This window comes from Pempheris klunzingeri, chromosome 11 (genome assembly GCF_042242105.1).
Source record: "Pempheris klunzingeri isolate RE-2024b chromosome 11, fPemKlu1.hap1, whole genome shotgun sequence".
NCBI lineage: Eukaryota > Metazoa > Chordata > Actinopteri > Acropomatiformes > Pempheridae > Pempheris > Pempheris klunzingeri.
Genome location: NC_092022.1, coordinates 23,099,294 through 23,127,083, shown reverse-complemented (window position 1 = coordinate 23,127,083; position 27,790 = coordinate 23,099,294). Strand labels below are relative to the sequence as shown.

Genomic DNA, 27,790 nt, shown 5'->3' with positions numbered 1-27,790 from the left:
AGCTTAAATCTCGTCTACGTGTCCTCAGCAGCAGAAGGGAAGAGAAGCTGGTTTGACTCTGTGGTCAGAGATCTCTACATGCAGAGTACTGCAGGACACTTTTACTTGTGGTCAGTCGAATTTCTCCATCTATCTATACGAGCTATGAGGGAATTTAGACATTTAGAATATTGCAGAAATCTGTTGTCTAATTTTGTGACACAAAAATAGCAGGGAATAGTTTTAACAAGTTCTGCATGCGATTTTTTTTCTCATTCAAAACTAGTTTTCTTCTCACATTTATTTGACCTATACTCTTTGGACAGCTGCAAACCATCAAAAGGACTTTTGACAAGCCGTGCATCTATAAAACACAGACCTGTGGGCCTGCGCTTGGGCTCATGTGAAGCTGCATAAAGTTAAACTTCAACATGAGTGCATGCTTGTGGGAGCAAATGATGTTTTGCACACTGAGTGTATAAAAGCAGGAAGTGGAAGAAATACAAAAGATCAGTAAATCTGCTGCCTTGAACAACCTCTCATGATGTTTAACTGATCAAACTTGATGCAGACAGTTTGAGGAGCTCTGGGTCTCCTCCTGCCGCCCGGGTGAACGTGTGAATCCGCGCATGCGCTCTGGCGCCTGTGTCCGCTAGGGCGGTGATCTCTCTCTCTCTCTCTCTCTCTCTCACTCTGTCTGCTCGTCTCTCTATCACTCTCTCACTCTCTCCCTCTCTCTCTCTCTGGGAAAAACCCGAGCAGGAGGAGAGCAGCTGAAGGGGGGAGGAGGCGGTCCGCTTCTTCTTCTTCTTCTTCTTCTTCCTCCGCTTCTTCTTCTTCTTCTTCTTCTTCTTCCGATACAGCGGCGGCAGGATATTTAGAAAAATAAATCAACACAATCCACGCAGCAGCACCCACCTCCCCCCCTCCCCCCTCCGCGCCCCCCCCTCCCTCCCCCCTCCTCGGTGCGGAGCGGCAGAGGAAGAAAAAAGCACACGGATGTGCCTCCGAAAGCGCAGCGGATACCGCCCTCCGGACCTTATTAATGCCGAGATTGTGAGTATCTGATCGGCTGCACAACGAGCAGGGACACGGGGCGGGAGGGGGGCAGGTAGGAGGAGGGAGGAGGGGGAGGCTTTCAGTTTAATTTCCCCTTCCCAGGTCTCCAGTGAGCGGCGGGGCTTTTCCTCGCTCCGCGGTGTGGAGGGAAAGGTCGCTCTCCGTGATTCCTCCCCTCCTTCTCTCCCTCCCTCGCTTCCTTTCCTGCCTCCTTGGTTCCTCCTCTCCAGCAGGCTGGGGAATAGAGGGTGTGAGGAGAGGGTTGGGGGTGTAGGGGGGGAGGCAGACCCCCTTGTCTTGTCTTGTCTTGTCTCCTTTCCGTCTTTCTTTCTGCTTTCCAGTCGCTTTCCCCCCCCGGGAGGCCAGCGGGGGTGTCTCGGTCTCACGCTCCGTGTTGAGCTGCTCTTTTTCCCGGTAACATCCCACAGAAACAAAACCCAAACTGAGGGGGGAGGAAAGACTTTATCTCTCTTTCCCTCCATTCTGCGTTTCCTCTCTTAAAGTTGACATGTGTAGTGAGTGTGTTTGGGGGGGAAACCTGTTAAAACCCAGTGAGCCTTCAAGGCACTGGGTGATGGGGGAGAGCGGGCTCATGGTCACAGGGGTCACGAGGGCCAGTGTTTGTTTGTGGCTGTTTAAAGATGTTTTAGTTTTTTTTAAAAAACTTTTTTCCCCCATTAACCAATAGAAAATGGTCTTTGTGTTCTTTACTCTGTAGTGTAGGTGAATCCTCCACTCTGATTGGCTGCTGGGTGTTTTTGGCGGCGATTCTTGGACGCTTTTGGTGAAACCGTGTCTTCACCTTAAATCAAGTCGCTGGCTAGGTTAAAGGAGTAACCATGGCGACAGGGATGCTGTCGTTTGTCGCCTAACAAGCAAACTTATTTCCAAACAGCGAGGACAGCGTCCTCCTTCAGGTCCTCGTCAGTAACGTGTCACGTGGCCGATAGTTGGCTCGTGACAATGTTGGTATTGATTTGGGGACGGTGACATGACGTTGAACATGATGTCAAAGGATATTTACTGTAGGTCGACCGTACGCGCTGAGTCTTGTTAGCATAACGTTAGCTTTCTGGTTCCTAGCTTCGTCCTATTTCCTGAAGTAGTGAACAGCATTTGCATTGCACGAGAGCCAGATGACTGTTCCAGGTATTAGTCAGTTGTGACTTGTGGAAAGCTTTAGATTTAGTTTGCAATACGCACAAAAACATCAATGCGCGCTGGTATTGATGAGTTTTACTGCAACCAGCAATGAAGGGGGGTGGGGGGCACAGTGTTAGTGTAATTACTCCAACTGTCAGAAGGGGGAGACGGATGTTCTGCATGGCAGCTTTACGTAGATGTTGTAAATGTGCAGTTTTGTTCCTATCTGGCGACTTTGCTCGCTCTCTAGCTAGCAATTTGCTTCCAGTTCTTGGCACGACTTAATGCTCAAAAAAAGTCAGTGTGTCATGGTAACGCTGCATCATTTGACACCAGTGAGCACAGCCTGTTTAATACGCTCAGTCTCATTATATTCAGAACAGCAGGTAGCACTGGCCGCCACAGAGACCCCTTTTACACCTGGTTGTTTTTATCTGGACATATTATCCAAATAAGGAGAAGCGCCTGTTAATGCGAGCTGTGAATGCATCCTGATATGATCGGATCCACCTGAACACATCTGGAGGTAGTCCGGCTCGCGTCGCGGTTGAATCTTAGGCAGGTGTAAGTGAAACCTGTACGTATAATACACTTGTGTCATCATTTTGCTCTGAGCACGAATAATGTCCTCGCATCAGAAGGCAGCTAATGTGATACAGATTTAAAGAAATGATAGAAACCGTAGATGAATACTCTAAATGTTAAAATACTCATGTGCAGGTTTTGCTCTGGGGGACAGAGGTCTGATCTCCATGAGGATTACCAGAGCGCCTTAAAAACATCCCGTGCGAACACAAGAGCAAGATCGAATCGTTTGTTATCCGGAGAACGTGTCCAGACACAGATCCCATTTTAATACCAGGTATGAATGGTTTGTGTGTCGTGGTTATGCACATTTAGACACACTCCCATCGCCCAGGACCAAAACAACAGCCAGCATCTGCGATTGCTGTTGTTGTTTGTGCTCAAACTCATTTTTCACCCTTTAGCTGGCACCCTCTGAGTGTATTCTTAACAGTAAGGAAAAAGTTGCACTGATTTGACCTTTTCTCCGCTGATGACCATTTGTTCTACATCAAATGACGGTTTCTGAACTATCTGATACCACTGCTGTCTTTTTCCCACATTAACAACCTATATGCTCCAGTGCACTTGGAGACAATTGTTATGTAAGGTAACATGAAGCCTTAAAACTGTTGTGGCCTTAAAGCTGAGTTGGGGCCCTGCTGCAAACTGACTGATTGTAACTTATAGCGGAAACGCCAAATTTAATGGCAGCGACAGACACAAGCGTGTAATGTGACTCGGTCACGTCTGGCCAATAACCAGAACACTTAATAACGTCAGTATATCCATTTTCCACCTACTACATTTAATGGTCCGTGAAACTGTAAGACTGTAAGCTGATCTATGATTGTGTAGATGAGACTTTTCTAGCCATTAGATATTAGATTAATGTTAATATATTTAATCTATTTAATCTATATTTCATCTAATCCAAGTGTTTCTTGGCCTGATTTTTGCTTGTTGTGAGTGACTGGACTCTGAACGCGGTTTTGTGTTTGTTTCTGGATCTGAATTTGACAGGTTAACAGAATAAGTGAACACGAACAGCGGCTGCCGTTCCTCAGAGGGCTGCGAGTGCACACATTTGCAACATGGGAATAATCTCTCGCTGTACCCATGTTACACAGAGAATTCCTTGTCCGGTATGTTCCATACAGATTCATTAAAAAGCTCTAATCAGCTGATATTTTGGACAGTTCAGACAAAGAAATCACTGTGATGCTCTTCTGCTTTTCCTACACTGTGAACAGATGAGTTCAGTCTGAGGGAGAAATGAATGGATGTTAAGTGCCAACCCCGGTGCGCGACTTTTCCTTAACACTGGATGTTTTGATTTATAGTGACCTTGCTGGTATGTTTATGCATAAACGGACACTATGAAGTTTCTCCATGCTCCTCCTACAGCAGTATTATTATATTATATACGTTGTCCTCTATAACACAACCTCATTGTAAACCATAACTAATATTCCTATTGGGATTAATGGGATTCTTATCGAATTCCTATTTATGACCATATAAGGCGTAGCCTGTGGTTAGGCACTTTTAAGAGGAAGAGACACAAAAAAAAAAAGCAGAAATGGCTGCTGTTGTGTGAATGTGTACTTAATTATGAGCAGAGATGATAGTTTACAACTGATCCTACCCCCTTCTTCTCTTTCAGTCTCCTCGTCCCGTCTTTGTGTAGTAAATGCTGTTTCATGAATCATGCAGGGTAGCTTTGGGTGAAGGCGCTGCAGAGGAAGGTGCTTTTGAAATCAGAACTAGAAGTGGGAGGAAGTGGGAGGCTCGTCAGGTTCTGAGAGTGCGACTCTTCGCGTGTCCTGTCTGTTTTCCATTTGGCGTGTCCGAGCGCGTGGAACTGCCGGCTATCAAACGTCAACATCCATCTCCTTTCATCCTTCGAAGTCCTTCAGTTTTGGGGACCTTTCCTGTAGTCGGGTCGAATTACATACTCAGTTCTTAAAAAAAAAAAAAAAAAAGGGAAGTGAGTTTTGTTTTTAGGTGTCGGTGAGGTTTGTTGGTGTAAAAACCTTTTTTCGAGGTTCAAACACGCTTAGTGTGACAACGCCCTCAGACGTCCCAGGCATCCACATTCCTCCTCTGTATGATCTGTCATTTATTTGGGGATTTTTACCCAAAGCAGCAGTTGTATACTGCATCACCATGGAAACCATGATCAACAGTATCAGCTGTCAGAAAAAAGAGGTCTGTGGCTAATTTTGGGCTCCCAACCCCGAGATTAAGAATCATACCACGTCTTAGATACTGACCTATACCCCATCAGGGCTCTAGAAGTGGCTTTCCTACTTCTTGTTGCCAGTTGGTACACACTTCCTCTTCCTGCGTCTTTCTTCATTGTGTCTGTTGCCTACTTCCTCTTTTTATAAGTTGGTCATCGCCTTCTCTTCCTGTGTCTCTCTAGCTATTTCTGCCTCCCCCATTGTTATTTCTTTTAGTCTTCTCATTTATTTCGGTCTTTCTGCCCAGCTTTAAGGCAGTGATGTGTGTGTTTGTGCCTGTGTATGCGGTTGCCATTCTCTCAAGTGTGTGCGTCTCCATTGTCATCTTGTCTAGTGGTTTTACGGGTCACTTTGGTGCTGGTCCAAGGCATAAAAATCCACACAAAGCAGTCCCATGTTTTCAATGATGTCAGATGAAAACCTTTCATCTCCGGAACGTCAAATGTTTATCCAGCAGCTAAAAAAATAGTTATGCCTCTTTTACAGTTTGACCACCACACGTTTTTGAGGTTACCCAGTGGGATTTTGAAAGGAGTTTCCTCAGCCCATAGAGAGCCATGTAACATAATGTAGTATGAACTTGTGATGCGGGGGGGTGACCCACAATCTGCAGGTCTACCACGGGCTGACCCGCGGGTCGGTGGGTTTGGCAAAACGTGATAAAACAGTGTCACAAGCAAGTTATTAATAACACACACACACACACAAGCTTCACACAAGAGATGAGGCTTCTCCTACGACATTTTATTCCCCAGGTGATGTACGTAGCTTTTGTTTACTCTGTTCCAATTGCCAATTCTCTACCACCGACAATGTGGCCGACTTCATCAGCAAACCACCTCGCTCAAAATGTGCACTTTGGAGAGCTTTTCAGCGTCCTTGTCTCCGTCCTTAGTCCTCCCAAAGGCCACAGAATCATTTGGCCTATGAACTGTCTTGTCCAACCAACACTAAAAAAAACAAAACGTTACTATCTTATTAGACAAAAAGCAGCAAATCCTTGCCGCTGAGAAGCTCCCAGCTTCAGGAGGTGATGCTCGAAATCTCACATCAAATATTAAACACTGGAAATGGATGATCAAAATGGTTGCAGATTATTTTTCTGTCGATGGATTGATTGATGACTTCATTCTTGGAGCAGAGTCACACATATTTATTACTATTTTCTCCACTGAATTAAGATCTTAAGAATCACGTTATTTGCCCAGAATAAGTTGTTTTGATGTGATATGTGGTCACAAGTGGCCGAAAATCTGGACGGACCTAAATAATCACTATCTGGATTAAAGTTGTACTCCAAGTGCACATACTAGATGTGTTTTCTTCGCTCATGTGCTCATAATCCATCTGATCTGAGCCACATGCCGGCTCCAAATATGAGAGGTGGGACTGCCACACTTGTCAGGTTGGAGGCCCTAAATGAGTCCTTTCTGTTTCTGCAAAATGACTCAATAGCATCATTAGCTTCCCTTATTGAAACTAATTGGCATGATGAGCAACAACCTTGCAACTAATCTCTGTCTTGTGGTTTCAATGTGGAATTCAAGTTAGTCTTCTGAGGGGGATTGTGAAGCAAAATGGAGCCGAGAAATGTCCACGGGTCGGCTGCTGTTTGAAAACCTCACAACTACAAGCTTGTTTACTTGTATTTATTAAGCTTTGGTGCATTTAAAAGCGTTAGTGTTGTCTTAAATTGTCTTTGACGTCTTAAACTTGTTCTGTTTTTTTCCCTTGTTAAACACTGGTGTGCTCCACCAGTTGGTCCAACATTCACTGTCGTTTAAGCCCTTAAATTCTAGTTCGGGCCAGCATTTGGTGGTGTGTTAGCCCTGGTTTCACAGAATCATATTCACAGTATTCAGACCTGGTTTGGTCCAGTATTCACTGGTGTTTTAGCCCTGGTTTTATCCATTCTTCAATGGTCCCTGCATTGGCCCAGTAGTTGTTGGTGTCTTAGCCACAGATGCACATGATGCACCTGATACCTCAACCCAGTTTATCTGCCAATGCTGAGTATCGATCTGATCAGCAGTTTTCTCTTTCCCAAGTCTGTATGCCTCACTGCATGGAACCTCATTGGCATCATTTTATGTAGGTTAACATAAGGCTAGGTGTGGTTGTGGCAGCCAACAGTGACTTAATGAATTTGAAACACAAAATTGACAATGATACTGATGAAGAGTCTGTTTTTAATTTGAATCAGTCACATCATGGCTGATGCCCGTTTGGCTTAGCCTAATACAGTCAGTATCGGCACTGGTCCGCACACATTTTCACATTACAGGGGACACACTGGAGTTCTAATGGAGATTCAATGTGTGAAGATAAAGCAGGTCATCTTAGATGTGAAGTAGCAATGACATACCATGAAGAGAAGACTGTCTGCACCTCTTGACTGTACGAGCTTTCTTTCTTTTTTTTATTTTTCACAGTTTTTTTGGAAAATTTTGCTAAAACTTTGAGCATCATGTGATTAAAACGTAGTTCACTGTTGAAATGCATGCCTTTGTCATTGTTTAATAGATGGAGGGTCCAACATTGGTGGAAAATTCTTAGGGTGTCCTGTTGATGATCGGTACACACACACTCATTATGGCCTTTTTTCTCTCCTTTGTGTGTGTGTGTGTGTGTGTGTGTGTGTGTGCGTGCGTTGGCTGTGTACATTTATGATTTTTGGTGTGTTTTGTCGGTGTTACATGCTGTGTTTTCTGTGTGTGCTTATATGTGTGTGTGTAAATTGTCTTATTGGTCCGTGACTGCATGTCCTTGTGGGATTTCACACACATTCATGTATAACTGCCGATGTGTTTGTGATACATTTGTGTTGTGCTTGTGTGTGCCATTGTGTGACATATTTGCGTGATTGCCTGTTTGCACGAACATTTGTGCATGCTCGCTTGTGTGTGTGTGTGTGTGTGTGTGTGTGTGCTTGTGCGTGCGTGTGTGTGTGTGTGTGTGTGTATTTATAAAGGAGAGGTCCGAGGCAGAAGGGGGGATGACATGCATGTGTCCGGCCTGCTAACATCGCTGACGACTCGCACACTAACCGACTGCCCGCCTTCACGACATGACAGACGTACTGGTAAATCAACTGCACCTCTTCCTCTCTCTGTCTCCCAAATTCCTTTTCCTGCTTTTCCTCTCTGTGTTCATGTCTGTTTCTCTTGCTGAATTTCTTTGTTTCACTGTCTGGGAAATGTCTATGTAGCTCTAACACCTACAGTATCTGCTGGCAAAGGAACAAGCTAATGCAAAAAGTATAAATGATTTAGAATATGGTACAAACTTTTGTCCTTGTGGATCCACATAGCATATAGGGAGGTCCCTATGTTTGGCACTGTGTCCTTAGGATTTGGGGATCTGCTGGTGCTGTCAACAAATATTCCACTTTTGATTATATATTCAAACTGACATTTGATTGTAAAAATAGGTATTCAATTGTGGAAAACAGTAGACTCACTTTTATTTTGAATTGATTGAAAATGAAATGTCGTAAGCAGCAGTAAGACCAGTCGTCTTTTTATATTTCTTGTGTGAGGTGTACGTGGCCCTTTTACACAGAAATGAGTCATAAAGTGTCTTTATTCTTTTAAGCTGAACTACTGATATACAGTAAATGACTAACCTAGTGCACTGCGGTCTGTCCGAGTTAACGTACCCATATTATACAGCTTGGTGAGACAGTTGAAGATTTGCTGCGCTGTTCTGGGACCAAAGACACAATCTCGAAACGAAAGCTCGCCGTCTCTGACTCACAGCCTTCCCCTACGTATGTGCAGCGCAAGAGTAGCCAGTAAAAAGACACATTCCGCAGAATATCGCATTTGTTACGATGTAGCCGTGCACAAAAGTAGATGTTCGAATGTCACCAAGCTATGTGTTTGTTTTTTTTCAGGAAGAATAACCGAACATCATTTTTGCCAGATTTCAACAGCCCCAGTATGTGTTAGTGTCTGATACTCATATTAACTAAATGTTGTTTAAACGGTTGTTAACAGCTGTTGCTGCTTAATCTGCCGCACATTATATCTGATGAGATACTATGAATTAAGTTTATAAACTCAAATTATTGAGTGCATGTCTTCGCATCTCAGAGAACACTGCAGTAAAACTTCAGGCGTGCGTTATTCTGATAAATGACATTACAGTCTACATGGTTGATTTCCCGGCTGATAAAGTGTCACACAATTACAGTTGTAGAACCATTGCCGCTGTTACTGTGAAATGCATGCTGGGATGTGGAGGCCATGTTCATTAACATAAAACTTTTACGCCTCTAAGTACGGGTAAGAATGCACCCACGGCGCATTGAGGTTAGACGACGTTCGGAGGTGGTCTGGGCCACATATATGACCTCCTGCTGGACCAAACGTCTTTGTCCACGAGAACACAAATACAGACAAGACGCCAGTGAGAGAATGATTCTGTGTCAGTGGGTTAGCTGAACCCCCAGAGGCCTGCAGGAGCTTTTCCAGCAACAGAACTGAGAGTCAGTATAAAGGGATACAAGCTGTTGTTCCATTAACTTTGATTTAGTTCATTAGCTGAATCAAACAAATATATAGGAAACTTTGATATGTTTGATGTTATTGATATCGGCCTTGAACATCCACTATCAGTCGGCTTCTACTGTACTTGTCATTTCCATCTTTTTCCTCCCCTCTCTTCCTCTCCTCCTCTTGATCATTCTCCTAAATTAAACTGTCATTTAATTTTCACGTCACTGCCACTGTTGACTATATATAACTGCTGTCAGCTTGCCTCCCTCATATCCGCCTGTCATTCCTCCCTACCCTCTCTCTCCCCCCTCTGTTTGCCTCCTATCTTCTCCTCTTACTTTTTCTCCCGCTCTCTCCCTTACTTGTTTCCTTATCTCGCTCGCCCTCCATTCCTCCCATTCCCTCTACTCTTTTTTTTTCTCTCATTATCTCTGCCTCTCACCCACTTTCCCTCTTCACCCCCCTCTCTCTCTCTACTTCTTGCTCCCACTCCCACAAACCCTTTAACCCCTCAACCCTTCCCATCACACTCTGTTCCTCTCTCTCTCTCTCTCCCTGTTCTTTATTTTCCTTCATTTGAATGTTTCCTCATGCAGACGTGCTGTTAAGGGAACTACATGCATGCTGGTACACTGGAGCTGTGTGTGTACACTGCGGCCACATGGCTGATTGCTTCATGGTAACTTGATAGTTAGAAGTTCTTTGAAGTGATCAAACACCAGGAATTTGGAAAGGTTTAATGTTACAGTTTCTTCTGATGATAGTGAGGCCCCACCTCAGCTGTAGTTCGGTGCTCCCATGAGGGTAGTTTAAAAGGTGCTGCAGCAAAGTTGCCACACACTTTCACACATAAAGTACAAGGCCAAACGTATGTGGACCCCTGGACAGCACAGGAAATTGGTTAATGGAAGCGGTAAATGTTGACCCATATCTGATTGTTGAACATCTCATTTCGAAACCATGGGCGTTAATCTGCAGCTACGACAGCCTTCGCTTTTCTAGGAAGAAGCCACACACTGGTGTTGGGTGAGCAGGCTGGCTCACAGCCAGTGTTCCAGTTCATCCCATAGGTGCTGGGTGGGGCTGAGGTCAGGGCTCTGTGCAGGCCAGTCAGGGTCCACACCAAAGAACCTTTATGAAGCTGACTTTGTCCTCGTGGGCACTTTGAAACAGGAAGGGGCCTTCTCCAATATGCTTCCACAGAAAACCAGACCAAAAGTCCCCTGTCCACATACTATACTATACTACCATAGAATTTACCAGCTCAGTCAATCAGAGGGAGGCAAGACATGAGACAAGCTGCCTGTTTTTTTTTTTACTGCCCATCAAAGAACAGGAAGATGTGGCAGATCTGTGAAGAGATTTCCCACGTGATGCTTTGATGCCCGGAGCATTTACGCAGCATGAGGGATGCGTAGACAGATTTGTAAAGTTTGAGGCTCTTGTGAAAGAGAAAGAGGTTGACAAGTCTAGACTGGACTCCATGGGTGTCCAAGTTTAGAGGAAGGAGGAATGTAAATGCTGGTTTTAGGAGATTTTCTCTTTAAGCCATCATGGCATGAATAGGCCCATGTAGTCATGACTTGTAGGGCTGGGTTGGTGTGTGTGTGTGTGTGTGTGTGTAGACACCAGGTCTGATTCATCAAGTTTCAGAAAGAAACCAAGAAGCGCTGTGTGTCACAATACCTCTGACTCTGTTTCCTGCCTCTCTCCCTCCCTCTCTCTTCCTCTCTGTCTCTCTCTCTCTTTCTCTGTCTCCATCTTTTCCTGTTGCCTTAGACTGCCTTTCGTCTGTCTTCCTCCTTTACTAGAGTGAAGTCGCGTTGATTGATGTAAACATCGCAGCTATTAGCAAAAGAGTGAGAGAGAAAGAAGGACCTGTTTGTTCTCAGATTCAGCCGCCCATCGCTGATCCACCATCGTCTCTGGTGAGCTGCTGAACGGTTTCTGTGTGCTGACAGTTTTAATGTGCGCGTTATTGAACAGGGTTTGGTTATTTTGTGCTCTGGTAAAAGTTGGGACTACAACTGTACAGATAGAGCAAGGCAGTACAGGGGTTAGTAGTTTGACTCCAGCGTCTGCCAAACTTCATTAGTCAAATGAATGCGAGTTAATAACGGATCGCAATGGGTTATTGAGGAAATCCTCTGCTGTCTATCACCTCATCAATTAATGAACTAGATGTTGTATGTACAGCTCATCGTGGGGCCTCTGGGTCTGATTCTCATTGTTCATTGTGGGGGATCATCCGGCGGTTACTGTCATATACACGTGGAGGTGTAGCTAGAGGATAATTAACGTGGTTGAATGATAGAGGGATGATCCAACCACGAACCACAGCTTCCGTTATTCGCCGCTGTCTGTCTGAGATCTGCTCACTGATGCGTTCACGTTTTCAACCCCTCAGCTGTCCAGAGATACCAGCAGGGAAGGATCAGGCTGCTGATGGACACACACCTGAGCTGACAACACCTGTAACCTGCAAGCTGACAACGGAAAGACTTTGCTTTTAAAGGGTCAGTTCGCCCCAAATAGCTCTTCTCTCCACTCTTACCTTTAGTGGTATCTAGCGATGGAGGTGTGTTTTTGTTCACTGCTGAGATGTGTGCATTTGCCTTGAGAGTCTTAGTATGTTTGCTTTTTTCTCATTTTGGACAGAAGTTGTGTTAAAGGTGTTTTGCTCCTCATGTTTGGTTTAGGGAGACCCACTTGCATGTTGCAGCCTGTATGGTGGTAGTGGTGTGTGTGTGTGTGTGTGTGTGTGTGTGTGTGTGGTTGGGGTGTCATTGCTCAGTAAGTGGACATGTGTATATTGTCGTGAGTACTGTACGTTTGATTGCACGTGTGAGCGGTTGTAGCTTGATTGTGTGTCTAGCGAGTGTGTGTGTGTGTGTGTGTGTGTGTGTGTGTGTGTGTGTGTGTGTGTGTTCAGATGGACTTGTCCATAAAAGGAGAGGAGAGGAGATGAATTTGGGAGCTGATATGGTTTGTCAGCACAGCCCTCTGGAGGAAAACCTCGAATCTGTCACCGCAGAGCGCTGTTAGGCTGGATTTATAGGCCCACTTACTGTGTGTGTGTGTGTGTGTGTGTGTGTGTGTGTGTGTGTGTGTGTGAGACGTGTAAAGTAAGAGAGTTTTAGTGTGAAAGCGAGGGAGTGTGTGACATTTCCAAAGAAAGAGTAAATGAAAAGAGGCAGATCAAGAGCGTGAGGATAGAAGCATACTGTACGAAGTGTGTGTGTGTGTGTGTGTGTGTGTGTGTGTGTGTGTGTGTGTGTGTGTGCGCGTTAAGCAGTGCATTAGCGAAGGTTTAGCAGTGTTTAACGTGTCAGGACAGGAGTTGGAGAGGCTCCTCTTCTCCCTAAAACATTGTACATTTTTCGCTCTTCCAGCACCAGATCTGGGGTGTGACTCACTAATATCCACCTGTACTGCTTGGAGGAATAACTAGTGGGGGGGGTGGACAAGCATGACGATAACAACAGAAATGGTATCTGCAAAGCAACCAGAAAACGCAGCCAAATGAAATGGAACTTCAGCTGGGAACTGCCGGACTTAAATGATCTTCCTCCCACTGGTCTGGTGCTGGAAATAAGATGTTGGCTAAGCTACAGTGTAGTAGCCAAGGTCTCACTCCAAACACTATTGAGCAACAAGGTACAGTGGGACTGACTTTTTGTGGACTGAGTCAGAACTGGAACAGGTGATTGAACGATTAGACAGACAGAAATTTGATCTGGAGAATTTTTGTTTCAGTTGATTCATCGTCTTTTATTCAAGCAAAAACATTATCTGCTTCCAGCATCTCAGATGTGGACCTTTGCTGCTTTGCTGTGTGTCATTTTTTTCATATTCAACATCCTCTGGAATGAAAGATGCTGAGCTAGTGATTGATTTTCCATTGATTCACTGAAAAAATGATCAGCTCTATTTGAAATGTTTGTTTTGTGGTGTTCTGCTGTGGGTTGCTGAAATGCTTGGATTCATAAAGTCCATCCAAAGTCCCACTTAGCTGTGACACACAGGCGTTTCCTTTTGGAGGGTTTTATTTAGTGTTGTCACTTCACAGTGAATGATGGATGACGAAACGTGGGAGAACACGCTCGGTGAGTGAGGAAAGGACTTCTCACTTCCACCTGTGTAGTATTATTGGCTGAAGGTGTAAGGGAAGTCTGAAGCACAAGTCTGAAGAAAAGATCTTTTATGTGTGTGAGTGTGAAGCAGGGCTGCTTTGACTTGATCTGCAGGGTTGGATCGGAGATTTAAGGTCCTGGTGAAAGGGCACTTGAACGTGACCCCTGACCGCCCAGACCACCTCTGAATGTGCTCTGAGCAACCAGATCTCAGTACAGCCTGGGTGCAGTCACCCCTGAGAGCTGTCCAGCTGTGATGCCAAGTGTGAACGTGGCTAAAGATGCTTGCTCCAGAGCTCCAGAGCTCTAGTTTGACCTGACCTTACATTGTCATTACTACAATCAACATTTTTTGTAAATGAAGCAAACAAAGCAGAGGGGAAAGCATGTAGATAAAAACTATCCAATCTGCAGAGCTCCTTCCTAAATCAAAGCAGCAGGTGAAGAGGCTTTTAAAAAAAACACACGGCTGTAGTGACAGCAGTTAGTCAGCCCACACAGACCGTTCACTTCTACTGTCTTTTAATTGATTTTAGAGAAATGAAGAATCTGTGAGTATTCCCAGTATTCAGCAAGAAATATGCCACAGTTAACAAAACTCTTACACTCAAATACTAAACCTCAAACACACACACGCCCAGATGAGCAGCAGCTGGACACCAACAACAGCTGTCGTTGCACTGGCTGCCTGCAGGTGGCACATGTAGGGGACGCTTTTACTTTCATTGGCTGTAGAGGGCGCACGTCGCTCCTGCACATGTCCACCTGTGGGGCAGATCGCTGCTGCTGCTGCTGCTCTGTTGTTCTGAAACATTTTCACGTCCTCTTGGGAGCGTGAGTGCACTCAGGAAACACACATCAACCAGTTGGTTTCATGTTTCTGTTCTGTTTTACTGCATTTGTTTACGAGTGTAAATTTTGGCCTGGTGGAGGCATTAGAGGACGAGTCAGGGGGGTCATTAACACGTTTAGGAGTCGCCCTCAGTTTCATGGCAATTAGACCTCTAGAAGGAGAGTTGGACAGACCAGACAGACTGGTGGATGATGGCCATCCTCAGTCTGTTCTGTCAAATCACATCGATCGTCACCTCCGGACCGTTGAAACATCCCGACTTTCTTCCTCTTTGTCTCTCATCTTTCTTGATTTTAGCACTCTATGTCTCCCTTTCCCTCTAATTCAAACCACACACACTAAAGACACTGTGGAGTGTGAAAACACCAGAGAGAAAAGAACCAGGACTTAATCGTTCTGTCCCTGACAGCCGGACATGTCGTGTGTTATAAATGCAGAGCTAAAACATGTTTAAAAAGGACACTTTCACTCTTTTATTCCTCTTTCTGTCTTATATCTCCTCTGTCTTTGATTCTACCACCGTCTCTTGATCTGATCTGTCATTGTGACACAACACACACACACACACACACACAGATCACTGTTGGCGATCGGGTGGTGAGATTATGGAGCAGTAATCTCTCAGATTAATACCTAAAATGAGCACTTAATTACTTAAACCCTGATGGCAGGTGCAGCTGTGTGTGTGTGTGTGTGTGTGTGTGTGTGTGTGTGTGTGTGTGTGTGCATGTGTTGGTAGATGTACACGCGGTACACAAAAGCCCCGGCAGTGTCTGTCTCTGAATTTAAATTTCATCTTGCTGTATTGCCGTGGTATGTGAGTCCATCTGTGCTGCCAAAGCCTGCAGGGATGGCCGACTAATCAGTCCAGCACAGAGGAGGTGATCACAGCGGAGTATGAAAAGTGACCAACAGAATTTGCATGGAAGTGTAAACATGTGTTTATACAGTAAACTAGTTCATTGTATTCATAGATCCATTAAAGGATCTGAAACTTCTGTTAGAAGCACTTTTTGTTGGAAACAACACAGACTGTCCTGTGTTCTTAGACATAGAGAAGGACGCCACAGTCAGCAAGAGTTTCTGAACAACCTAAATCTTTCTAATGTCATAGCTTAATCAGGTTAACGCTGAGACCTGAGTCCTTTTAAACACACACACACACACACACACACACACATTCACGTGGAACAAAAGAGGAAGTGAGACATCCGCTCAAAAGGAACTGTATACATTGGCTTGTTTTCTTTCTTGTAGTTTCTTCATCCCTTTGGAGTCTGTTTTTCTATCCTTTTCTCTTTCTTTCTAAATCAAACTGGTAATGAGCTTTCCTGTGTTCACTCACCTCTAGAAAACATGGCTTCACACACTCTTTTGCACACACACACACACACTGCACTGATGTCATAGTTTACCTGCACGGTCAGAGCAAAGACACTCCCTTCCTCTCTTTTATCACCTACCTCATCTTTTATAACACAGAGCTATCATATTTCTGCGTGTGTGTGAGTGAGTGAGCACACGCACACACACACACACACACCTGTCAGCAGCACCACAGTTGGTTGCCTTGTTCAAACACACATTATCAGAGAAGAAAATGTCATTTACTTCCGATTTCGGAGTTGTTTTTGGACTTGAGGCTCATCTGTAAAACTGTTGACACCTCAAACAAAAGCTCGGTAGTAACAAAGTTGCTAAAACTTTCCCACAGCCTATAAAGTCTGCGAATATGTGCGAGTCATTGGAATAAATGGATGGAAGCACAGTGTCCAGTGTACAGCGTTCCCTCTGTGTTCGGTCCCTGCTCCGGATATGTACGTTTCCGCCACTGCACCAGACAGTTTGAAGGAACATTACAGGACTTTTCGAGCTAGGTCTTGAGAAAATAAAATGTGGAATAAATGTGCAAGCCTGTCCACCACCGGCTGAGCACATGTGGATAAACAGTTTGCAGCACTACTTCTCCAGGTGGGTGCCAGTTAACCACTGCTTGAGACGCTCTGAACACTCTGAAGTCATCTTTTTGCCTGATGCTACTTTTTCATGGCGCTTCAGTGGACATCAAATTTGGCCAAGCGTGAAAACTTTGTTGCAATATTTTCTGCAGTTGTTTTTGAAGTAGTCGCTGCCATGGACCTTGCCTGTCCAGGACGTACAGGAAATATGCTGCTTCAAATAAGTGTTTTCAATAAACAGAATACAGAAATGGACAAATTGAATGAACATACTTTCAAAGAAGGCTACAGCTGAGTTTACAGTATATCATCATATCACAGATTATCTTTACCTCCAGTGAGCGTCTAGAGCAGCTAAAGCATCGGAGCATTCAAGAAGTTTTCATTATGGAGCGCTGGAACACTGGAATACTAAAGTGCTGCTCATTTATACTCACACTTCTCCCCAAAATCCAGATTGATGTACAAGAACTGGTTAGAATACGGATGCTTCAGGTAAAAAGTGAAGGAATCGAAACTGTTTAAACATCATTTACAGGGGAAGAACAGAATATACAGTTAGTGTTTCAGCAGGAGACCATAAAGAGACACATTATTTTAGTCCATGTGACGGCTTCCTGTTGAATCGGGGCTGTGTTTTATCAGGCAGCACAGCAGATTTTTACTTTCAGTGGTTACTGCTTTCATCCACTAATTTACAGTGTGACCATCATCGCCGGCCATTCTGCCATATTTGACCGCGCACACACACACACACACACACACACACACACACACACACAGGTCAGCAGCCCACTTGTGCGCCTGTGCTGGCCGACAGACTCACAGACAGCTGGAAGCTAATGTTAGCTGAGCTGCAGTTTCCCCATTTTAGAGATGTTATGTCAAAATAACAAAGGCGTCCAGTCTAATGAGGACATCGTCGATACGCCGCTCTGCCTGCGTACGTACACGTGTGCACGCCGGCTTTCTCTCCTGACGTCTGACTGCACCTTTTATGTGTTCCTATGCATGTCCCTTTGTGTGCTTTTTCATTATCCATGCGTGTGTGTGTGTGTGTGTGTGTTTTTGTCTTTATGTGCATGTGTGTGTGAGCACATGATGTACATTATGTGTTGTGTATGTTAATGTGTGTGTGACTTTACAGTATGTGTATCTTTCCCCCTGTGGCTCTTTTTCTTAACTCTTTCTGGCCCGTATGTCCCAAGATATTAGCCCGGAGGATTGTTTTTCTCTTTGGGTTCTATTTTGAAGAGGACAGAGGGAGTGGAAATAGAATATAGACACTTCTAAATGTTCCATACACAAAGCAAATGTCGATGCACCAGCCTGAAGTTTGGAAATGTGTGTGTGTGTGTGTGTGATCATCTTTGAGTGTATTTGTGTGTGAGTGTGTGTGTGTGTGTGTGTGTGTGTGTGTGTGTGTGTGAGATCACAGCTCAATCACATGATGCATCACATTGCCTGTTCTGTCTCCATACCCGCTCTCTTTCACTTCCTCTATTCTACATGCTGTCTCTCTCTCTCTCTCTCTCTCTCTCTCAGGCTGCCTCTCTTCTTCCACACCCTCTCTAAATTTGTAAATCTCTTGTTCCCCTCTTCCTCTTTTACTCTAAATCTCTGTCTTGTCATCTTTTATCATCTCTCCCTGTCTTTGAGCTGTCTCGCTCTCCCGGTCCAATTTTTATTTATTCCCCCTTTTAGTGCGGCGTTATTTTTCGCAAACAGTTCCGCCTTTGTTCGTCTAAATCTAAAGGTAGTTAATTTAAGCGGCTTTATGCTGCTCTGTCTCTTTTTGAAACCTCAAATCAGGTTGCCTGCGCCTTCACTGCGCCTTCAAGCCACGGAAATGTGCTCGTGCTCCTTCATCTGACAGATGTGTTTTTTTCCACTCTTCACTTCTTCTTCTCTCCCTCCCATCTCGATTAACAATTAAATTATTATTACCAGCATGTCGGATTCACAGAGACGGCATTTCCTAATCAGTATGTAAATGACTGCCTGGAGACTAATGTTGCCAAAGAAGTGAATAAAATACACATCTTATAATCCCCCAAAAAACAGCAAGCGGTTCATTCAAAAGCTTGTTGAGAATATTTGTTATTTAACTTAAGATCCTTCGCTGTGAACTTATAATCGTCAATCATCCATAAAGGCAAACATGCTGCGTGTAGCATTTTAAAACACTGACACACACATGCTTGCCATATTAACTGTGCTACCTTGGAATGATTACTGTAAACAAAGGTGGTCACGTGAAGACCGTTTTTAGCCTCCGCCTCGCACTGGTGGCGTCGGAGCTCCGGTTTCTCCACTTTCACACACATCTCTCTGTGTTTACAGGCAGAAGTGCTTTTCTAGCCCATTTTTCTGTGTGATGATGAGCAGAAATGTTGTTCGGTGTTTTTACCCCTCGTGTCCGCTGGATGCTGCTTTGTCGCGTCTTCCCGTTTGACCTGTGACAGTCGGCCGTAGTAAACAAAGCCCAGTGAGCCTGCAGATGTGAGGATGGGTTTATTTAAATCTGATCGATTGATGCTAAAAGATGTCAGATGTCACACCTGTAGCTGTTTGAAATGTCTGTGGTGTCTGTCCTCAAGTACAGTAGTTTAACCCTTTATAAGGAACTAATTGAAATACTTAGAAATTCAAAATTTCAACCCGAGACCATTACTGGTGGTCATTACAAGACTTTTTTACTTTTGTGAATTTTTCCAAAAAAAATAAAATTTTATGGTGAAAATCAAGATCAGTGAAGTCACCATATATGGTTTCTTGCCGGTCTGTCATGTAGCTTGATTGTCGCTGATTAGCTTGGAGAAATCTTGTAGTTCTGCTGCCTCATGATGAGGCAAGGGGCCAAGTTACCAAATATGGTCTCTTGTCCGATAAAGGGTTAAGTATAACTTTGAGATATTCGTACTTTACTTGAGTAATTCCATTTTATGCTACTTTATACTTAAATACATATGATTAGATATAAAATACACACATAATTAAATATATTATTCAAGATTAAACCAGTGGTTCTCATTGTTTTTCTCCTCTAAACTTAACCTGTTAACCTGTTTCCTTTTAAATAACCATTAAAGGCCCAAAGAGGAACAACTCTCCATTATTTCATCCAAACATCAGTTCAAAGGGCAAACACTTAAATGCAAATTTGTGTTGTCTTCTGTCATACCCCATTAATCCTCCCCGACCCTCCAGATTTATCTTGGGAGTCCTTTAAATGGTCCGACCCCATGGTTGGAGCAACTAAACTACTAACTTAAACTACTCCACCATAACCTGCTACAGCAGTAAAATGCTGCTCACATTTAACAACGTGGTTCTCTGCTAAACGAGTACTTTTACAGTATCTTTTTACATTGTGGTATTTGTACTTTGACTTAAGTCTGTGAACGCCTTGTATCAGCTGAGCAGAACTCACAGCCTTCCTCCCTCTCTGCAGTACACAGGTCCGGTCCCGGCCGAGCGAGGGGGCGACCTGGCCATGGGGGGAGGTCGCAGCGAGACCTCAGCACTGAGCGGGACTGGAGGGGGGCGGGGCATGACCACTACCCAGAATTCCCAAAGGCCCAACGCCTGCTGCTTCTGCTGGTGCTGCTGTTGCAGCTGCTCATGGTAGGAGACAAACACACACAAACACCATCACGCACATGCACCTCTGATGTAAGCAGGCACACGGGCAGCCCGGCCCTGTCAGAGCGCCGCCGTCCTGTTAACACAGCTGCACAGCACATGACACACAGCTGCCTTATCGGTGTGTCAGTGTGTTCGCAGGAGCAGGTTGCTGAGCCTGTCTTAAAGCTGCTTTATCTCGAAACTTGTAGGAGGAAACACCAGCAGCCCAAACCGACCAATCACAGCTACTGCAGTTTACACACACTTTCACACTCTTCCAGCAGTGACATGTACGTGCTAAGTTTGGACGAGCAGAGAACAGTATTATTTAGAAGAGAAAGATGTGTAGAGTTCATTGGCATTAGGAAAAGAGCAGCAGAGAGATATTTTGCTGATCTAATGTAATTTTTCTCATCGTGGCAGTCGATCTGCCTCAGTATGAAACATGTCTGCATTGTGGAATAATGCAGAAATAAATACGATTCTAAAGTGAAATAGATAAATGTGTTTGCATTACAGTGTCAGTGGCAGAACTCCAGAGCCGTTTGTTCTTTAATCCCAGTGTGACTATGTACACACACACACACACACACACACACACACACACACACAGGAATACATGGGACAGACCTGCTCACAGTCACACACACACTGAGTCACACAGTAGCTGTACAGTGATTAGGTCTGTATAGTTCCCACAGGGGAACTAATTATTTATAGCTGTCTCTCTCCGTTACACACACACACACACGCACACACACACACACACTGAAGGTGCAGACACCTGTAGCTGCTGCTTTACCCTACTGTTAACATAGCTGTGGTTAGTGTTGTCATTCAATAGGATAGTAACATCATTGTGTATGTGTGTTTATAGTTCTGAGAGCAATTACTCTTCCGTCAGCTGTGGTTTAGAGTGTGTGTGTGTGTGCATGTGTGTGTGTGTGTGAGCGCGCGCATGCATGTGTGTGCGCGGGTTTCCTGTCTGAAAGCCGTTTTATCATGTCAGTCTCACCGTCAGGAATGAAGAGGAGAGACGGAGGCGGAGCAGGAGGAAGAGAATATCACAGGACACCAAGATGGAAACCATACCAAACTGTGAAGCTTGGTGAGCGATCTATCTATCTATCTATCTATCTATCTATCTATCTATCTATCTATCTATCTATCTATCTATCTATCATCTATCATCTATCTATCTATCTATCTATCTATCTATCTTAAAACTTTGTTGGATATTTAAATGTAAAATCACAGAATTAATGTTGAGTCAACACAATATATTTATATTTAAATCCAAATACTGTTGTTTAATAGCAACACTGATTCTCCCTGTGAACCACAGATTTTCAAATTTCCGTATTTCTGATAAGCACCGACAGAAATAATAATAAACCCTGGCCTGCATGTTCACGTGCCATTTGAACTACACATCAGCTTTGAAGGTGGTAATTTCTCACGTGGACTAAAAACACAACACCTCCATCGTGCCACCTGCCTCTGTCCTGTGATCTTATTCCACAGTCTGAGTGTGCAGGTTTCACATGTGTCAGCAGTAAAGCAAAGAAAGAACTGGTTAAATCATCCGTGATCGCTCCACGGTTCGGTGGCCCAACAACGGTGGACGCATTCTTTTTTGGGCTTTATTGCTGAAACAAGAATTATGTTGAGCAGCGCACATGGAGATGATCGCTGCCCGCAAAACAGAAAGTAAAAACATGTTGAAGTGTCACATTTCCTCTTGTAACACGTTAGCATGCTTGTAGATACATCTAGTATGTATGTAACGTTGAGCTTGTCAGTGGCGTACAAATTAACGTGGTTCCACTGGTGACATTTAGCTTTAGCATGCTAGGACGCCTGACAAAGACATTAGGGATCATCCTCAGGGCAAAGTGAAGCCACACGTACTTCCTGATCCCCTGACACTATGTGGGTTTTTGGTGCAGATGCAGAAAACTTGAATCACTACTTTAACACAATGAATATTTACAGGATATGTGCCTCATCGAGTGCTTTTTGGTGTGAGTGTAGAGATGTTTCACATTCAGAGACCAGGCTGATTCACAGATGTGGAGCTGGTCAGAAGCCGTTGGTGTTTACTGGAAATACAACACGAGGCAGAAACAGAATTCAAGACATTCAGCGACGACTAAACCAGACTGGATGGGTGAGTAAACGAACCGATGGAGAAGTGAACCGTCTCTCCACTCTTCCCTCCCCAGCACCAAACCCTCAGTGGAAGAGATCCGGCTGTGGTCTCAGTCCTTCGACAAGCTGATGAGGAACCCGGCGGGTCGGAATGTTTTTCGGGAGTTCCTGCGGACGGAGTACAGCGAGGAGAACATGCTGTTCTGGCTGGCCTGCGAAGACCTCAAACAGGAAATCAACAAGAGCGCCGTTGAGGAGAAGGCGCGCTCCATCTACGAGGACTACATCTCCATACTGTCGCCAAAAGAGGTGAGACCGGTCGGCGGGGTTTTCAAGTTTGAGCTTATTAACTACAAATGCATTCAAATGGACGTTTGCAGCAGGGACTTTGGACTTGTGTCATTGTTTAAATTCCACGAGGGCGCTGCTAGTTAATCACTTCAGGATGTTGATCCATCATGTGAGTGTTGCTCAAGGTCTGTTCCTGTGTCTCAGAGATGAGATGTTTTGAAAAAGTTTTCCACTGTGAGATCTGCCTGATGTATTTTGTTTTCCAGTGTCATTGTTGCCTCATCTGTGACTATCCAGACCTCCAGCATTGTAATTCACAGCAAGATATCCCAACAGCTATTTCCATGAAATGTACTGCAGCCTAGTTCCTAATATTTTCCCCTCCCGCTTGTACAAAAGAAACGGACAGACCCCGGGCCATAGAATACACCACAGTACATTCCTGCTTCCCAGAGGATGGACCCTTTTAATGTTATTTTCTTTGACGCTTCCACCAGGACAAGGGTTAGCGTCAATCATTCAATCTTTGCCAAAGATTCGATGGTTCCTGCTTCTCAAATGTGAGAATTTGTTGCTTTACCTCATCTTGAGCCACATGTCCACACTCAGTACCCGCAACATTTCAGCCCTGCGGCGTTTCCACTGAGGTCTGAAGACCACGACCATTAGGCAGACTGATCTGCTGATGTGTGACAAAGCAACGGCTGTTTTTACGTGTTATTTCTCTTCTTTAACTCCATGTTGACGTGGAGTCAAACAAACTGTACTTGCAGTTATAACCACGGACACTGTAGCCATCTGATCTGCCAGACTGTCATGTGTAATCCAACCCTAATTTATCCATACGTAACATCACTGTATTGGACTTATGAAGCGACTTACTTCTAAAATTGCCTTGTAGAACATCGTTCCCCCATGAAAGCTTTACACTCGCTCCTATGATATCAAGGAAACCACTGCCGGCTTTGGCTCATCACCGTTTTACAAACACGACTGCGGAGATCTGTGCTGCGTCCTGAATATTTAGAAATCTGCTGCAACACAGAAGCGGCATTCAGAGAGTCGAGTGTCGAGATAGTTCTGTGAAGTTCACCGAGCCAGACATGATTCACTGAGTTCCTGCTGGTGGAAATGCAGCTGTATGTTATAGTGAATGAAATGTTTGAGGTTTGTTGGTCAGACAAGATCTAGACATGCGATGACAACAGTTTTAGCTCTGTGGAATTGTGACGGGTATTTTTAGTGTTATCTGATTTTGTAAAGACTGAATGATTCGATCAATATGTTGTTTGTGCTGTCCAGCATGTTCAGTTTGTAAGGAAGGGGGCTGTTTTAGTCTTGTTCTGAACACAACATGTCCTGGCAGATTTCTTCACTCCTTCTTTATTATAACTTTAAATTTAGGTGCCTGCTGCACGTTTGGAGGTTTGGATTCGTCAGCTGTTCAGCACATGCTCATGCATGTGTGTGTTCGTGTTCATGGACAATACAGACTTCCAGCACCTCAACAAGATTAACAAATGTGTGCCCTCCTGATGGAGTTAGTGATAATTGCTGGTTATAAACCTACTGTAGTACACACACACACACACACACACACACAGTGGATTTGAGTGTATTTTTTTCTGATGAGAACTGGGGGAAGCATTGTCTGCTCTCCTGCTATTTTTAACTGACTGTGTGTGTGAGTGTGTGTGTGTGTGTGTGTGTGTGTGTGTTCAACAGTGGTTGCTGGAGGCTTTGCTTGTCAGGCTCCATCCCCACTGTAGACATGTGAGTGTGTGCGCGTGTGTGTGTGTATGTATGTACAGTTATCTCCATGCATGTTTACAGTGTGTTTACAGGAAGCTATAAATTGCTGCTCTCATCACCTTGTGGCAGTAGATGCTTTTTATAGACACACACACACACACACACACACACACACACACAGAGTAAAATACAGAGATATCCAGACGTGTGAGTTTGGCAGAGAAGATGCATGCCTGTCTGTCTGCATGTCTGACCTTGGTAGGATGCCCATCTCTCTTGCCGTGTGTGTGTGTGTGTGTGTGTGTGTGTCTTTCCTAAATAAGACGTAATAAGTCGTTCTATAAATATCTGCTGGTGCTGATTTGCTTGTGCTCAGTTTGAAACCAGCTCTCGCACATTTCCCACAGCTGTTTCACTGCTTTCTGAGCCAGCTGACTTCGAATGTCCACGCTGGAAACAGCAAACCAGTTTTTGCTGATCATTCAGTCACCTGTCCTCTGAGCGTTAGTCAACAACACTATTTGCACCCAGGTGTAAATAGCCAATGTGGCCTCTTATGTTGGAAAGAGTAGACATTTTTATGTCCTGGCTGAATACAGAGTTGTCTGTTTTTAGAAATGCTCTCCAGTGTCGTTAATATGCCATCACATGACAAGCAGGAAGTTTGATGTCTCGTCTTCTTCACTAAACTAAAGTAAATCTCCCTCCAGGTGAGTCTGGATGCCCGGGTTCGGGAGGTGATCAACAAGAAGATGCAGGACCCGACGCCTCACGCGTTTGAAGACGCCCAGCTACAGATCTACACACTGATGCACAGGGACTCCTACCCGCGATTCCTCTCCTCCAACATCTACAAGTCGCTCATCCACGGCGGCTCACGCACCTCCTCCGAATCCTAGTCCCCGATCCGCCACCTCCTCTGGTCCTGCACTTACAGGATTGATGCCAGACCTCTTCATTGCTTCTCTCACACACTCCTCCAAGTGCAAAACTCTCCAAAAATGATCACTCCTCCTCGCCTCCTCAGTCCGCTTCTCTGAATTCCAAGTCTCCCTGATTACTGCCAAGACTTTCTTCTCATTTCTTGTTTTCTCTCCTTCAAATCTTAAACTTTTAGTGCTGTTGCCAAGACCTCCGTTCCGCTCCTCTCCTGTTTCCTCCTCTCGTCTCCTTTCCCCTTCTTTATTCCCTCCATTGTCTCTTTGTTCTCATTAAATCTCTTTTTCTTTCTTTAGTCTCAAAAACAAGAAAAACATCACATTAGAAAGAGATTTACGACATAAACTGAAGATATAAAAATATGTGCTTTGGTAATATTTAATGTTAAATTCAATCAGAAAGCAAAGAATTCAGTTTTATGTATTTGGACAACAGATTAAAAGTTTTACCATTTTATGCCAACAAATCCAATAAAACTCCATAATTTCATTTAGTCAGGAAGTGAGACATCACAGGACATAAAGATTCATTCAATTAACAGAGTAGAACACGTCCACTAGGCAATAATTCATTTCAGTATGTATGTGTGCATCGGCCAATCTGATAATAACACAATAGCCAATCACCAATTTTTTTTTTATCATAAACTAACGAAAAAAATCACTTTCTATATCACTTTGACTGAACAGATCAATCTTAACTTAGCAGCTTTTTCTGGAGCTTTCAACTTAATATTTGAACGTTCTGAGCCGTCGGCTTGATTTTAACCACCGTCCCGTCTCGTCCCGTCTCGTCTTCTCATTTCTGTTTTCTTCTGTCCTTCCACCTCCATCCTTCAATTCATCTTGTCAGCCAAGTGTCTATCTCAGAACCTCTCCCCCTCCCTCACCTCCCCCGTGTTTCCTGCGTTTTTCACCTCGGCGTCTCCTGAGAGGAGAAGGAGGCGGTCTGGATGTGTGCAGTATTTCTTTGGGACATCATCTACAGTTATGTGGAGATACATATTGATTACTTGGCAGATTTTAATGCATTTCAATGGGAGATATATACATCTGTGCCATGGATTCGTAGTGGATTATTACCAATCAGCCCCTCCCCTCATGACCGTCCAATCACCTTTGAGAGCCAGTTAAAGGTGGATGTCGCCGACCTCCCACGGTTTCCTCTTCAGGCCTGACGGGAAAGCAAAAGAAAAAGATGCTGTCTCATTCCTTCTCTTGCTGTTTCATTTTCTCTCTTCCAACTGGAAAACACAGGGTGCTCCCTCCATCCCCTACTACAAACTGCAACAGTTGCTTATTTCCATTGTTTATTTATCCACTTTTGTTTGCTGGATCAATCATTTCACTCCTGTGAGAAACAAACGGACGAATGGATGGATGTCACTTCCTTCCGACTACTGATTTACAAACAGACGAGACGTCTATTTTTTAAGAGAAAACTATATGGAACATTTTAATTATGTTCATTTTTTTTTTGTTTGTTTTTGTTTATTTGGTTTCTCCCACTCTCTCCCCCTTCCTGGATTTTTTTTTGCAAGAAGAGGAGGATTCCTCTGAGACTGTACTGATCCCCACCCGACGCAACACCACAGACAGGTGCAATAAAACACTGGAGTTTGGAAAAACAACACACACACACACACACACACACACACACACACACACACACACACACACACACACATACACACACACACACACACAGTTACAAAGTTTGTGTTGCTATACTTTAGGGGAACTTTCCTTCCATCCCATCAGAACCATAAACCCTCAGTAAAATATGAGCAAGTCTATCAAAAAAGCAGATATCTGTTAGTAAAGGAAAAAAAAGTTTCAGGATTTCTGCTTGGTTTATTCTACTCAGTAAATGTTCTCAGTCGTAAAGAAATAATGCATCCCGCTGATGTTATTAGCCTTCAGGGACTCGTACGATTATTTAGAATATAGTAAATGTTCATTCATATTCAGGGAAAAACGCACCCTTTAAATGTAAATAAGAATAAGATCACTTTATTGATCCCGAAGGAAATTGCTTTGCCAGAGTACGCAGTTGACTCAACAATACAAACATCAAATACAAATCCAAAGTACAAGTGTAAAAAGTAAAGTGTCTCAAGTGAAAAGTGAAAAAAAACAGACCGTGCCTAAAATTAAATAAAATAAGTACAGTTTTTTTTTGTTTTTTTTTTTAGAAGATGATGCTGGCTACCACCGAATGATAAAACATCTGCAGCACGGTTCTGCAGACGTTGAAAGATCTGAGCCTCCTGAGGAAGTACAGTCGGCTCTGACCTTTCTTGTAGACAGCATGAGTCCAGTTTATTGTCTATGTGAACACCCAGGAATTTGTAGTCCTCCACAATGTCCACCTCTGGTCCATTGATGGTGACTGGGTTCGGACAGGTCCTCCGTTTCCTGAAGTCCAGCTCCTTTGTCAACTTTATGTTGTCCAGTATTTCTCTAATGCTGCCGTGTAAGCTGCCTTCTTTTAAAAGTAATTTAATGATTCATTTTTTTCTTTTTTTTTTTATCGTAGAAATCGTAGAATCGATAAAATGATTAATTGATTAGTCTATCGGCAGCCTCTCAAATGT

At 44.0% G+C, this 27,790-nt stretch overlaps 1 protein-coding gene across 3 annotated transcripts; it reads left to right on the top strand.

The window, feature by feature from the left end:
• Positions 1-926: 926 nt before the first annotated feature.
• Positions 927-25,708, top strand: rgs19 (regulator of G protein signaling 19). Of its 3 annotated transcripts, XM_070839850.1 has the most exons (6): positions 927-1,035; positions 7,963-8,073; positions 19,889-20,061; positions 21,083-21,169; positions 22,287-22,521; positions 24,966-25,708. In XM_070839850.1, exons 2-6 carry the CDS (start codon positions 8,059-8,061, stop codon positions 25,152-25,154), a joined length of 699 nt encoding a protein of 232 aa, XP_070695951.1. In that variant the 5' UTR covers positions 927-1,035; positions 7,963-8,058; the 3' UTR covers positions 25,155-25,708. The 3 variants fall into 3 exon arrangements, with proteins under 3 accessions (XP_070695951.1, XP_070695950.1, XP_070695949.1); XM_070839849.1 differs by lacking the exon at positions 7,963-8,073 and having other exon boundaries at positions 936-1,035; XM_070839848.1 differs by lacking the exon at positions 7,963-8,073 and having other exon boundaries at positions 936-1,035; positions 21,071-21,169.
• The last annotated feature ends 2,082 nt before the right edge of the window (positions 25,709-27,790 follow it).